The sequence below is a fragment of the Dermatophagoides farinae genome, chromosome 7 (genome assembly GCF_024713945.1).
Source record: "Dermatophagoides farinae isolate YC_2012a chromosome 7, ASM2471394v1, whole genome shotgun sequence".
In the NCBI taxonomy this organism is placed as follows: domain Eukaryota; kingdom Metazoa; phylum Arthropoda; class Arachnida; order Sarcoptiformes; family Pyroglyphidae; genus Dermatophagoides; species Dermatophagoides farinae.
The window spans coordinates 1,243,782-1,258,181 of record NC_134683.1 but is presented as its reverse complement, the minus strand read 5'-3'; the positions used below and the strand labels follow the sequence as shown (position 1 = coordinate 1,258,181).

Genomic DNA, 14,400 nt, shown 5'->3' with positions numbered 1-14,400 from the left:
GTAAACATTATATTCAAATGTTTGTGTGTGTTTTTTTGTTGTTGTTCTGATGATACATACTGATATAGATATACCTTATAAGGAAATGTTATTTGATTTGTTTTTCATGTCATATATATTTTTGTGTGTGTTGAATCGATAATAAAATTTTGATGCAAATCACGATGATGATGACGTTAAAATGTAAGATTACCAATTACCAATTACGTCAAAATTTTATTTTGGTTAATCAGCAACGCCTGATAATGAATTGGTTGAGATATATTAAAAATTTGATTTAAAATTGAATAACAAGCTTATTGGTCAAGCCTGAAAATGCCAATATAAGGGGAGTCAATCATGATGATCAACAGCTTCTGTTTTGTTTTATTCATTTTTAATGAAAATTTTGATTTGAATTGTAACCATTTATTGAAACTTTGGATAATTTTTTTTTAAATTTAAAATTGTTGATCGAACAGATATAATTTTGCTGATTTACAATAATAAAAGTCAAAATTGTATTTTATTCGGATATATACGATTGACATTGACATGCAAAATTGTTTTTTTTTGTGCGGTTTGATTTATTTATTATCAACACACGTCATAGATCCGGACTTCCTAAACTAAACTATTACAACAAAGATAAACAGAAGTTGGTGGAATAAAAGGATTTATTTTTTTTATTATTTTGGTTTGATTAAAAATTATATACGTTGTATGAAACGAATATTGACTGATGATTTTGGCCTTAAAATTAATGCCGCTTTTACATCGACATTACCACGATTATCACCAGATTCAACACGATATCGAGACAATAAAGTGGCCAACATGATTTTCTCTTCTTGTAGAGCAAATTTCTGTCCAATACAATTACGTGGCCCGGCTGAAAATGGTACATAAGCAAATGGATTTATACGGCCACAATAATGTTCAGAATCTTCGATAAAACGACCCGGTATGTAGCGTTCTGGTTGTTGAAAATATTTTGGATCCCTTTGTATCATATAAAGTACGAGAGCGACGGACGTTCCTTTTGGTATGATACGACCGGGTTCTATTTCCGTATCTTGATGTGTATAACGTAATATTACCGGTACCGATGGATAAATTCGTAACGATTCTTTGATACAGGCCTCCAGAAATTTCATCTGTCTTAATTGATTTTGAGACCAATTCTGTGTTTGATCATAATCATCAGATTGTTGCCGTATTTCGTCGATTTCTTCATGTATACGATCCTGAATATCAGGATGATTACCGAGTAAATGTAATGTCCATATCAATGACATTGCCGTCGTATCATGACCTTCAAACATGAATGTATCCACTTCTTCACGAATATCCGATTCAGTAAATTTATCTGGATCATTTAAATGCTGTTCAATCAATAGATCCATAAATGCTAAACGACGACCATTTTCATTCGCATTCAAATCAAGATTCTTTTGGTTGACAATTTCGTTTTTACGTTTTTTAATAACATTCATTGTGAATTCACGAACTAGATTAATATCACGACGATGTTTACGTCCTTCGGCCAAAAAATTAAAATAAATGAAATTATTTTGAAACCATGGCAATAACATTCGTTTCAAAGCTGTAGCTGTAACTCTGAAAATTTGACGTATTCAATTATGACAGGAATAAAAATTCACCCATGATCACTAACCTTGTAACTGCATCCACATAATCACGATTTTTATCGAGTTGTGAACCAATTTTCACACCCATTGCAGTTTCCGAGATAACATCCAACGTTGCATTTGTTATTAGTGGCACAATATCTAGATAACCATTACCACCTGCTTTCAGTTGACGATCATTGATTATACGAGAAAGAATTTGTGCCTGTTCATTCATGATGGGTAAGAATTGTTCCAAAATATTAAAATGAAATGTTGGTGTCAATAATTTTCGTCGTGAACGCCATTTATTCGATGCACTGGTCAACAGTCCTTCATTCAGCCATGGTTTAACCATTTCATAAAAATAATCTTTATCTAAAAATGTATCAGTGCTGGATAATATTTTCTAAATGCAAAAAAAAAATTTCGAATACTATTTCCACACAAAAATCCACAATCTATACTTACTTCAGCAACATCGGCATGACTAATAATCATAGTTGGAAACAATGAAAGCCAAACATGAGATGTTTCACCAAAAAGTTTGGACATTCCCGTCATCACTTTAAAATAATCTAGATGGTTTTTTTAATAAATGAAAAGTGAATTTGTCATTAATTTATAAAGCAAAAAATTTTTTTTTTTTACCATCAACAATTGTTTCTGTTGTCCAACTTCCAATGAATAACATGTCAATGTTTCCAATTGGAATTTTCCAAAATGGAACATTTATGCCCGAAAATTTACAAATCATTGATCTTGATCGTAACCATCGTTGAATTATCCTTATTGAACGTAGCAAAAGTAATGAAACAATAATGGATATGATTCCATAACGTATAAATAGAAGTATTATTTGATGAACGAATTTTTCAACATTCGTTCCATTTGTCGCCGTTGTTGTTGTTGTTGTTGTCGTCGTCGTCGTGACCATCGTCATTTGTTTTAACAAAAAAAAAAAAAAAAATGAAATGAAATGAAATTAAATCGAATCAAATCATATCACCCATTTATATATATTGAATATTAATCAATCCAAAAAAAAAGTTTTTATCATTATCACTTCAATTACCTTGTGATCATTATGCATGTGTTTTTTGTTTTGATGCGCATGCACGAGGTAATGTTATATTTGATATAATTTTCATGTCATATTTTTTCTGTTGAAAATCACGATGACGATGATGATAAAATGAACCAATTTTTTTTTAAATATTTTTAATGCGATTGACATTGACATGAAAATTTTGTTGTTCGATTTGTGTTTTATTTATTATCAATCAACACACATATATTTGTGATTTGTGATATGAAATTTTTTTTGATCATTTCGCTGACCGAGCTCAACCGAATTCATTGTGGTGGTTATATTTATCAATTTGTTTCGCTGCTTTGATTCTTTATTATTATTATTATTATTAATCAATGTCGATTATTTTATGTATTAAATACCAATGACAAATTAAATAGGAGAGATTTTGGACCATAAAATATCGACATTTAATCATCATAGACTTTAAATAACACAATTATCTACCGTGAAAGAAATTCATTTTTCAAATATGAATAAATTGATTATTACGACCAGGTCAGCTTTTTTTTCGTTCAATAATTTTAATCGAAAAAAAAACTAGAACTGTTTTTTTGTGTGTGTGTGAGGTTAAATTCATATCCCAGGAAAAGAATAAATTTTTTCATCAGTCCCTGATGATTATTTCGAGTGTACATTTTACATTTGATATATCGTTAGCAACAAAAATTCCAATGATTCTTGATGAATTCCTTGTGTACATAAATTTTTTTGTTTTGTTTTGCGTCAATAATTCTGTGAAGAAAACTGGCTATTTTTTTACCTTTTATTGGATTTTTTTTTTCGTTTCTAAGTATTTAAGATTAAATTTAAGAGTAAATTTTTTTTTTATTTTTTATTTTTTTGATTCATCTAACGAATATTTATGTTCACAAGAAATTTTCTTTTCAGTCATAACAATGAATAAAATGATTGAAATTTTTCGGAAAAATTTCCTATCCATTCGAATCATTTCCATTGGTATAGTAAGAATGATTAGTCCATTACTACGATTAGATGGATTGAATTATATGAAAAGATATTTCGACATGTACAATGATCCACAAAGACAATGTAAACAATTCGATTGTGACCAGATTAGTAAACAATTTCGTTTATCATGGATTGGTCAACATCATCACGAGAAATGTTCCATTTGTCAAGTTGTTAGTTTCATCGAATTAATTTTATTAATATGCATTATCCATCCTATTGTTCAAATGTTTCAAGACGATAGCAATACTTTTAATAATTATCTTACTGCTAATCTATTTGCAATCACACAAGTAGGTCGTCGTATTCTTGTTCTGTTTATCATCATGTTTGTCATACAGATCCAATATTATCTTCATCGGCTTTATTACCGGAATCAAACTGTTTCCATTCTCAATGCTGTATTATTTCAACAAGATAGACAACAATTTCATCCACCATATCGTTATCGCACTAGAATGGCAGGTAAAGTAGCCAAAGATATTGCCATGATGGCGATCAAAATGGTCAATCTTTTTATGTTTATAACTAGTGAGTCATTCAAAATGTTTTGTAATCTTAATAAATTTGATTTGTTTCATCATTTCAGTTTTGATTATCATATCAATGGAACTATTATTAGTAAAATTTATCCTTGAAAATTTGAACTATTTTTTCGCTATATTCAACCGAAATATTTTGGTTTCTCTAAATCACGCTATGTGGCTAATGTTAATGACATTCTTTTGGAAATTATATGAATTTTTCCATGTTATTTATGCCCAATGTTGTGCACTATTTGCTCTTTGTTTATTGCCATATCTGATGATCTTTCTGATAAATGTTTGGCAAACAAAACAATTATTAGTCAATCTAAGCCGTGTATCGATTTTTCAAAGATTGAAACGTTTTCAACATTTCAATACATATAATCTGAAATTAATACAATGGGGAAATGTTTATTGTGAAACGGTCACTGTATTTATATTCGTTAATGTTTCAATCAATTGTTACATCATCTTATTCATAATGTCTGGACGTTCAGATTTGGTCTATTCTTTGGTTTTATCCACTTTTGCTTGTCAACAAATAGTGTGCATATTTGGTGTTCATTTATTGTTTGCCATTTGTAATCAAAATTTTCATGAATCATCTACACGATTCTTGAATCTATTGGCTCGTGAATCCAGTGGACAATCCCGTATGAAGAATTTATCATTGTTATTGAAACTGTCTAATTATGGCCATGCATATCATACTGAGAATAAATATGGCTTTACATATGGAAAATTGCAGCTCATATCGATGCGAGAATTTGTTATGGTAAGATACAAAAACAGATGCAATTTTTGTCTATTTCAATTGATTTTTATTTCTCTCCAACAGTTTCTATTACTGTATTGTCAATTTGTAATGTTCTTCTTTGAATACATTTAAGTTAAAATCAAAATTTTCCAATTCTCATTTTCTACTGAAAACCTGTAATTTGTTCACACAAAATGAAATATCCTGCGTCGTTTCCTATTTGATATCCAATCCAAGGTGTCAATCGAATTATCTAATTGATCCGAGAATTGTTCAAGGAATTTTATGAAATTTTAATCAAACTTAACTGTTTGAATTGTTGAAAGAAAGATTGTTTTACTGTTTAATGTCACTATAAAAGCATATTTAATTAGTGCGATCAATGGTGTAATAGTTTACCAGTTATTCATTATTATTAAAAATCATTTATATCATTCTAAAAGCCTATTTATTGAATATTATATAACTATTGAATCAATACTTCCAAGACCTCTTGTCAAATCTTAATAATAACACATTTATCTGTGAAAGAAATTCATATCTCTCAAGTATAAACCAATCGATTACGACCAATTCAGCTTTCTCTTCGTTAAATAATTCTAATCGAAAAAAACTGGAACTATTTTTGCTGTGTATGTGTGTGTGTGTGTGTGTTTTTTTTTTTTTTTTTTTTTTTTTTTTTTTTAACGGAGCATGACTCCTAGCTTTATTTAAAATTATCAAATAATGAAAAATGTAAATACAATAAAAAAAACGAGAATAAAAGTCATACAATGATAATAATCATGTAGATAAGAGATAAAATTAAGAATAGAGCTTTAAATGATGAATTTAAGGCGTTCATTCATATCCCTTAAGCGTCGGTGGACGAGATGGGAGAAATCAGATAGTTTGTTGTTATTTAACAATTTACCAATTGTGGAGGTCAAATGTTCGTTGCCGTTAATTTCAAAGATGTTCATAATGTCATCAAACATCGGACATGTGGTGATGTGGCTATAATTTTGTGGAGAATTGCACACAGGGCAATTTGCTGATAAACCAATTTTTCGTTTATTAAACAGGTACGCCCTTGTTGGGCCGTGGCCTGTGCATAAGGATGTAATTTCTTGGTTAACTAGATTTATATTGAAATTTTTATGATTTATTAGAGTTGTCGTTTCTTCTTTGTTACAATTATTTGATAAGTTAACCATAGATTCATTCAGATGTGATTTAATGATTTCGTTGATTTTTGATTTGGCATAGTACTTAAAGCTGATTTTAATTCGTGAAACGTCAACTTGATTTGTGTATGTGTATCGTTCAATATGTTTTACATAAATTGTTGAATATGATAAGTTCAAAAATTGAACAATTTTCATAATATTTTTGGATGAAATTGTCTGAATCTTGTAGAGACCAGATTTTATTGGTGTGTATACAATAATCTTTGATTGATGTAAATAGTGGTGGTTGAGCAGCAATTTTAAAGATTTCCGAATGCTATTGTCTATTGCATCAACTAAGCCAGTATGAAACCAGTATTTTGTGTAAACGTCGAATGTGTGATTTCCTTGTACAATATTAATAGAAGAGTGACAAAGAATGAAATGATCATTGAATTGATAATTTATGTCAATAGTAATGTCGTGTTCGATGTTCCAATTGCCCATGATTATTATGTTATTGTTCAGTGCATCTACTGGTCCAACAGGAATTTTGCGTATTTTAAGTGCAGCTGAATTTCTTCTCAAAATTAGTATATCATTAATCAGAGGAGTACGTGTTAGTAGATGAAGACAATCGATCGGTGTAGATTTGAAAGCATTAATTGCATTTTTAATAATGCATTAAAGTGCAAGCTTCTTTTTGAATTAATCTTCTCCAAAATTTAAAAGTATAAAACAATTAATCAGTGGAGTACGTGTACATAGTTTTGAGATTGTAAATGGCCAGCAGACAATCGATCGGTGTAGATTTGAAAGCATTACTGTTTTATTGCATTTCTTAATAATGCATTATCAAGTGTGACCAAGCTTCTTTTTGATTGATAATTAATATTATTTGACCATATTTCTGAAGCATTTAAAAGGCTAGGCTTGACAAAACAATTATATAGAGTGATTCTTTTATCACTTGATAAACCAAATTTGTGCGATACATATGTTTTGAGGATTTGTAAATATTTGTAAGCTTCCAAAATTTTTTTCTTAACATGTAAATTGAATTTAAGGTCTCTCGTAAAAGTTACACCAAGGATTTTAGTTGATTCGACCGTTTTGATTATAAGATTGTTTGGTGTTGGTTTGTTCTTTTTCGATAAAAGAAGAGCATTGGTTTTTTCTTTATTCACAGGAATTTTATTTTGTATAGCCCAATCAAAAACGATATTTACTATCCCATTTATTTGATCACATAATTTTTTGTGTGTGTGTGTGTGTGTGTGTGTGTCATGCGGTGTCAAATTCATAGTCCGGGAAAAGAATAAATTTTTTCATCGGTCCGGATGAATATTTCGAATGTACATTTTACACATGATTATTTTTTATGTTTTTAGCAACAAAAATTCCAATGATTCTTGATTAATTTCTTGTGTACATAAATTTTTTTTCTGTTTTGCGTCAATAATTCTGTGAAGAAAACTGGCTATTTTTTTCGCCTTTTAGTGGAATTTTTTTTTCCAAACCAGTATTTAAGATTAAGTAAAAATTTTTTTTTATTTTCATTTGTAATTTTTGTTTTTTTTTTTTTTTCATTCCAGTAACAATCAATTCTCAACCACTGTTTTCGAAAAACTTTTGTGTGCCGCGAAATTTCCATTTTATAATAAAATGAAAATCCATTTTTACGATTACATTTGAATATTATGGTAATCCTGAAAAGAAAACGATATACTTCGATTATTCAAATATCTATTAAAGTTGTGAACAATTGTTTGTAGTGGAATCGGTATAGGAAAAATAAGTAATAATTAAACAAACAAATCAAAATCAAAATTCTTCCATTTGTCATAATGTTTGTTTAATCAATCAATTTTCAAAATATGCATTATTCATCCTAATATCAAATGTTTTTAACACAATAATTCAGAATTCAGAAAATAACAAATCCAACTGTTAATCTATTTGCAATTGCACAATTAGTTCAGAATCGTAAAATTCATCAAATCCAGATTGACACAATCATTCATCATGGCTTTATTATCAATATAACTGTATCCATTCTTGATGCAGAATTGATTCAATAGATAAACAACAATCATTTAGAAAATATCGTACAAACCTAACACAATCAATCCAAATCCAACCTAACACGACCAGTTCAGAATCGAGAAAATAACAAGTCCAAACTAACACAATCAATTCTAACAACAATCAATATCCAACCTGCAGAATTCAAAATTTAAAATCCAGAAAATAACAATCCAACCTAAAAATCATTCAGAATTCAAAATTCATGATCATCAACCTAACACGAAAAGTTCAATTTTAATCTAGAAAATAACAATTCCATAGTTAATCACAATCAATGGAGCTATTATCGTTGAAAATTATCATGGAAAATTTGGACAAAATCCAGGCCAATTTTCGTTTCTCTAAATCACGCCATGTGGCAATGTAACACAATCAATTCAGATTATATGAATTCAAAATCCAGTAAATACATTGTTCCAACCTAACACGACCAGTTTATTGTTGTTTATGATGATAACAAGTGATAAATGTTTGGCAAACAAAACAATTATTAATCAATTTAAGATCCATAAAATAACAAATCCAACCTAACACAATCAATTCAGAATTCAAAATCCAAATTAATACAAATCCAACCTAACACGACCAGTTCAGAATCATAGAAAATTCCAACAAGTCCATATAACACAATCAATTCAAATTTCAAATTGGTTCTATTTTTTTTAAATCATTATAAAATGTCAAAGGTTCATTGTCAAATACGAAAATTTTTGTCGAATTATTGCCATTTGTAACAATAGTTTTAAGAATCATCTACACGATTCTTGAATCTATTGGCTCGAGAATCCTGTAGACAATCACATGTGAAGAATTTATCATTGTTATTGAAACTGTCCAATTATGGCCACGCATATCATACGGAGAATAAATATGGTTTTACATATGGAAAATTGCAGCTAATATCAATGCGTGAATTCCTTATGGTAAGAAATAAAAAACCGATACAATTTTTGTTTATTTTAAATTGATTTTTATTTCTCTCCAACAGTTTCTATTACTTTATTGTCAATTTATAATGTTCTTCTTTCAATATATTTGAATCACAATCAAATATATTTCAAAACTTGTAATAATAACTTGTTTATCGATAGAATTCAATACAATATAATAAATTAGTAATTTGAAATTTGAAATAAATGTTTATTATCATTACTGGCTTCCATCTAGTGTCTGAAATTTGTAAAATTGTAAATTTTTAAAATTGACAAACAAACACAAATGCACAATGAATTGGGCATTACGTTTGTTTATTTGTTTTTTGGTTTTTTTTTTGAAATTTTTTTCATAATGATCGTCAATTCTTATTTTTATGATTCTGGAAATTTTTTTTTTTTTTTTTTTTGAGAAAAAACAACTGGGTAAAACTCGGAACATCAGTAAACCTTTGAACATACGATTGATAAAACAAAACAAATTATAATTCTGAAATTTACTATATATAAGCTAATCTAAAAAGAATAATAAAGCACGATAATTATTATTGAGTGAATATTGAGTGAAACAGCAACGGATAATTCTGATATATATCATAATAATAATGTAACAATGAAAATAAAATTAAAAATTCACAAGTTAAGGATATAATATGGAGATCACAAATTTTTGGATTGTGTGTGTGTGTGTACTGTGTGTATAAATTGGTTTTTGGTGCATTAAATGTGTTTCAATGTGTAAGTAGGTGAGTTGGAGTTTGAGTGTCTATGTGTAGGAATAAGGAATTGACATTTTTTTCCAATCGATTGATACAGACAAACATTGTTAAGGCTTGAGAACAAGTATATATACGTGTAGTTTATTTATTGATAAAATTGTTCATAGACAAACATGAAGAATTGAGAATAAAATAGAATAAACTAATGAAAAAGAAAAATAATCAATAATCAATTTGATTAGATCAAATTGGAATAAAACTCAATGAAATACATACCATTGCAAATTCTTCCATCGTAATTAATTGTAATTTGCCATATGTGAAACCATATTTTTTTTCGTATGATATGCTTGACCATAATGTGACAATTTCAACAACGTTGATAATCGTCGCCGATGCCAGAATCGATGTGATCGAACCAATAAATTCATAAAACGATTGGAAGAAAAATGAAATTCTTTATTACAGATGGCAATATAAAGATGGATACATAGAATGCACAGAATTTGTTGTGTAGCAAATATGGTGATAATGAAAAGGATAATGGAACTCTTGTTGCCATTCATAATCAATATGACCAAATAACAATTATATGGAATATGAATGAATAAAAATATGACAAATGCATCTAAATATATACGATATGATTGCATTGAACGTAAATTTTTTGTATTAAAACGTTGAAATCGTATCAATTGTCGTTGAATGAATATCATCTTTGTCATTTTTTGTTCATTTTTACGATGATTGATTGACGACAACAATTGTTTCGTTTGCCATACATTGATTCGAAATACAAATGCTAATATTGATCCACATATAGCCATTAATAAACAACAATGTCCATATAAAATGCATGGAATTTCGAACACTTTCCAATAGAATAACATCATTACTAATTTTATTGAATGATTAAAACATTCGAAAATGTTTGTATTGAATGGGAAAAAATAATTCCAATTTTCAAATACGAATATTAATGTTGATATATTCACCATTAATATAATCAAATCTAAATGTTTGTAGAGAGAAATAGAGAGAGAGAGAAAGAATCGATAAATGAATTGAATCTATCAATAGACTCAATTAGTACTTACTCATTGTGAAAATAAAAATTATTAATAAATTTAGAATTATTCTTGCCATATCTCGTATAAATGTACATGCCATTTTAGATCGATAACAATACGGTGGATGAAAATTATCGGATCGTTGTTTGAATATTATATCATATAACGCTGATGCATTTGGATTTGAATAATAAAGCAAGTGATGATACAACAAAGTTTGTATGTTTAATAAATAGCAAAATAAACAAACAATTGGATCGGATTGCATGAATAGGCCAATTACATCGGCATTCAAATGCATATCAAATACATTTCTTTTGATCAGAAAATGTTCATAGAAATTTTTAACCAAAAAGACAATGATAATCAAATAGATCAATCCAATAACACGACAAATGCGACATTGTTGATGTTGATTATTTGACAATTTCGTTGATGCGGTCACCAAATTGAATTTGTATTCCATGCCATATGGATTATAATCATATTTTCGTTTACAAATTCTTTGTTCACTTTACATATTGAAATATTTTTTCAGATAATTCATTCGACCACATTTGAGGAATGAAAAAATAATTTCTGCCAATTCTTCAAATACATCTATAATCGATAAAATGATGTTACGAGAAATGAATACCATGTTGATAATTAAATCGATTATGATCATAATTTTCATCTTTGTCAAACAATGAATATAGTCGATTTAATAATAATGCAATATGATTATGATTAAAGTTTTGTTTTTCTTCTTGAAAATTTTTCTCTTATCCGTTTTTTTTCATATATGAACCATTGTTGTTGATGCTGAATGAATGAATGATGATATTGTTATGGGAATTTTTTTTTTAAAAACTTGGGTTGAAGAAAAAAGAAAATACCAACCAATAATCGATCAAAAACAAAGTTGCAATAAAATGAATCAATGATAGCGATATTCTTTTGCATTTAAAACTTTATTAATGTTATTTAAATTAATGGCCGACAAAATAATTTTTGCATGAGAAAATTCTTGAAAATATATCGAAAGAATCCACTATTTTATTTGGAATAATTTTTTTTTGAAAAATTACTCGTCGCATATATGAATAAATTTATATATGATAATTAATGACGAAAATTTTTTATTCAATTCTATTCCATAAATGATAAAATTGTCATTATTCAACTTTTTTTTGCACGTTGTTATGGTTTCAAATGATCGAATTGCTGATAATTTAGATTTTTTTTTTACCAATAAACAATTGAAGTTTGTATGCCTATGTGTAGAAATAAAGAATTTCGACCACAGAAATAATTGACATTTTTTTTCTAATCGATTGATGCAGAAATTGTTGAGACTTGAGAACAAGTATATATACGTGCCATTAGTCTATTTATTGATAAAAATGTTCATAAATAAACATGAAGAATTGAGAATAAATTAGAGTAAACTAATGAAAAAGAAAATGGACAAATAACCATTGGTCAGAATGTATTTGAATAAAGCTAAACTAAAATACATACCATTGCAAATTCTTCCATCGTAATTAATTGTAATTTGCCATATGTGAAACCATATTTTTTTTTCGTATGATATGCTTGACCATAATGTGATAATTTCAACAAAGTTGATAATCGTCGCCGATGCCAATATCGATGTGATCGAACCAATAAATTTATAAATCGATTAGAAGACGAATGAAATTCTTTATTGCACATGGCAGCAAATAGATGGATACCGAAAATGCATATAATTTGTTGTGCAGCAAGTGCAATGAAAAAGAAAATGATAAATTTATTTTCGTTGCCATTCATAATTAATATGATCAAATAACAATTGAGTGGAATATTAATTAATAAAAATATGAAAAACGCTTCGAAATATATACGAGTTGAGTGAAGGAAACGTAAATTTTTTGTATTAAAATGTTGAAATTGTATCAATTGTCGTTGAATGAATATTTGATGTTCATGGATTGACGACAACAATTGTTTTGTTTGCCATACATTGATTCGAAATACAAATGCTGATATTGATCCACATGTAGCCATTATTATGCAACAATGTGCATAGAAAATGACTGTAATTTCTATCACTTTCCAATAGAAAAACATCATTACTAATGTTATTGAATGATTAAAACATTCGAAAATGTTTGTATTGAATGGGAAAAAATAATTCCAATTTTCAAACACGAATATTAATGTTGATAGATCTATCATTAATGTAATAAAATCTAAATAAAGAATAGAGGGAGAGAGAGAGAGAATCGATAAATGAATTGAATTTATCAATTGATTCAATTTGTACTTACTTATTATGATGATAAAAATTGAAAATGAAATGATAATTATTCGTGCCATATCTCGTACAAATGTACATGCCATTTTAGATCGATAATGATATGGTGGATGAAAATTATCGGATCGTTGTTTGAATATTATATCATATAACGCTGATGCATTTGGATTTGAATAATAAAGCCAGTGAAGATATATTATAATTTGAATGGCTAATAAATAGCAAAATAAACAAACGATTGGATCGGATTGCATGAATAGGCCAATTACATTGGCATTCAAATGCTTATCAAATACATTTCTTTTGATAAGGAAATGTTCATAGAAATTTTTAACTATATAGACAATGATAATCAAATCGATCAATCCAATAACACGACAAATACGACATTGTTGATGTTGATTATATGAAAATTTCGTTGATGCGGTCACCAAATTGAATTTGTATTCCATGCCGTATGGATTATAATCATATTTTTGTTTACAAATTCTTTGTTCAGCGTACATTTTTAAATATTTTTTCAGATGATTCATTAGATCCAATTTGAGTAACGAAAAAAGAATTTTTGTCATTTCTTTAAATAAATCTACAATCGATAAAATAATGTTTCGAAAAATGAATACCATGTTGATAATTAGATCAATTATTTTGGCCATTTTTATCTTTGTCAATAATAAATAAATCGATTTAATAATAATTCAATGTGAAAAATGCGTAGAATTTCAAATGTTTTTTTTTCTTCTTTGAAACTTTTCTCTAATCCGTTTTTGTTTTCATATATGAACCATTGTTGTTGATGCCGAATTAATGAACGAATGATGACGATGATGACATTTGTTTCCGATTATATTGTTATGGGACCTTGGGTTTTTTTCCAACTAATAAAAACTAAGAAAAAAAGAAAATTCCAACTAATAATCGACCAAAAAAAGTGGCCATAAAATGAATGAATGATATCGATATTTGTTTGTATTTAAAACTTTATTTGAGTTATTAATGGTTGGCAAAATGTTTTTTGCATTATAAAATTTTTGAGAATATTTATAGAATGAAATACACTGTTTTGTTCGATTTCTCCATATATGAATAAATTTATGATGATTTAGGATCAATTTCAATCATAAAATTGTCATTATTCTACTTTTTTTTTGCTCGTTGTTATGGTTTCAAATGATCGAATTGTTGATAATTTGAATTTTTTTT

The 14,400-nt window shown here is 27.9% G+C and overlaps 1 protein-coding gene across 1 annotated transcript; it reads right to left on the bottom strand.

The window, feature by feature from the left end:
* Positions 1–392: 392 nt before the first annotated feature.
* Positions 393–2,671, bottom strand: LOC124497018 (cytochrome P450 4c3). Its single transcript, XM_047060604.2, has 4 exons — positions 2,262–2,671; positions 2,082–2,188; positions 1,658–2,019; positions 393–1,599 (listed from the first exon to the last, which is right to left on the bottom strand). Exons 1-4 carry the CDS (start codon positions 2,551–2,553, stop codon positions 690–692), a joined length of 1,671 nt encoding a protein of 556 aa, XP_046916560.2. The 5' UTR covers positions 2,554–2,671; the 3' UTR covers positions 393–689.
* Between the last annotated feature and the right edge of the window lie 11,729 nt (positions 2,672–14,400).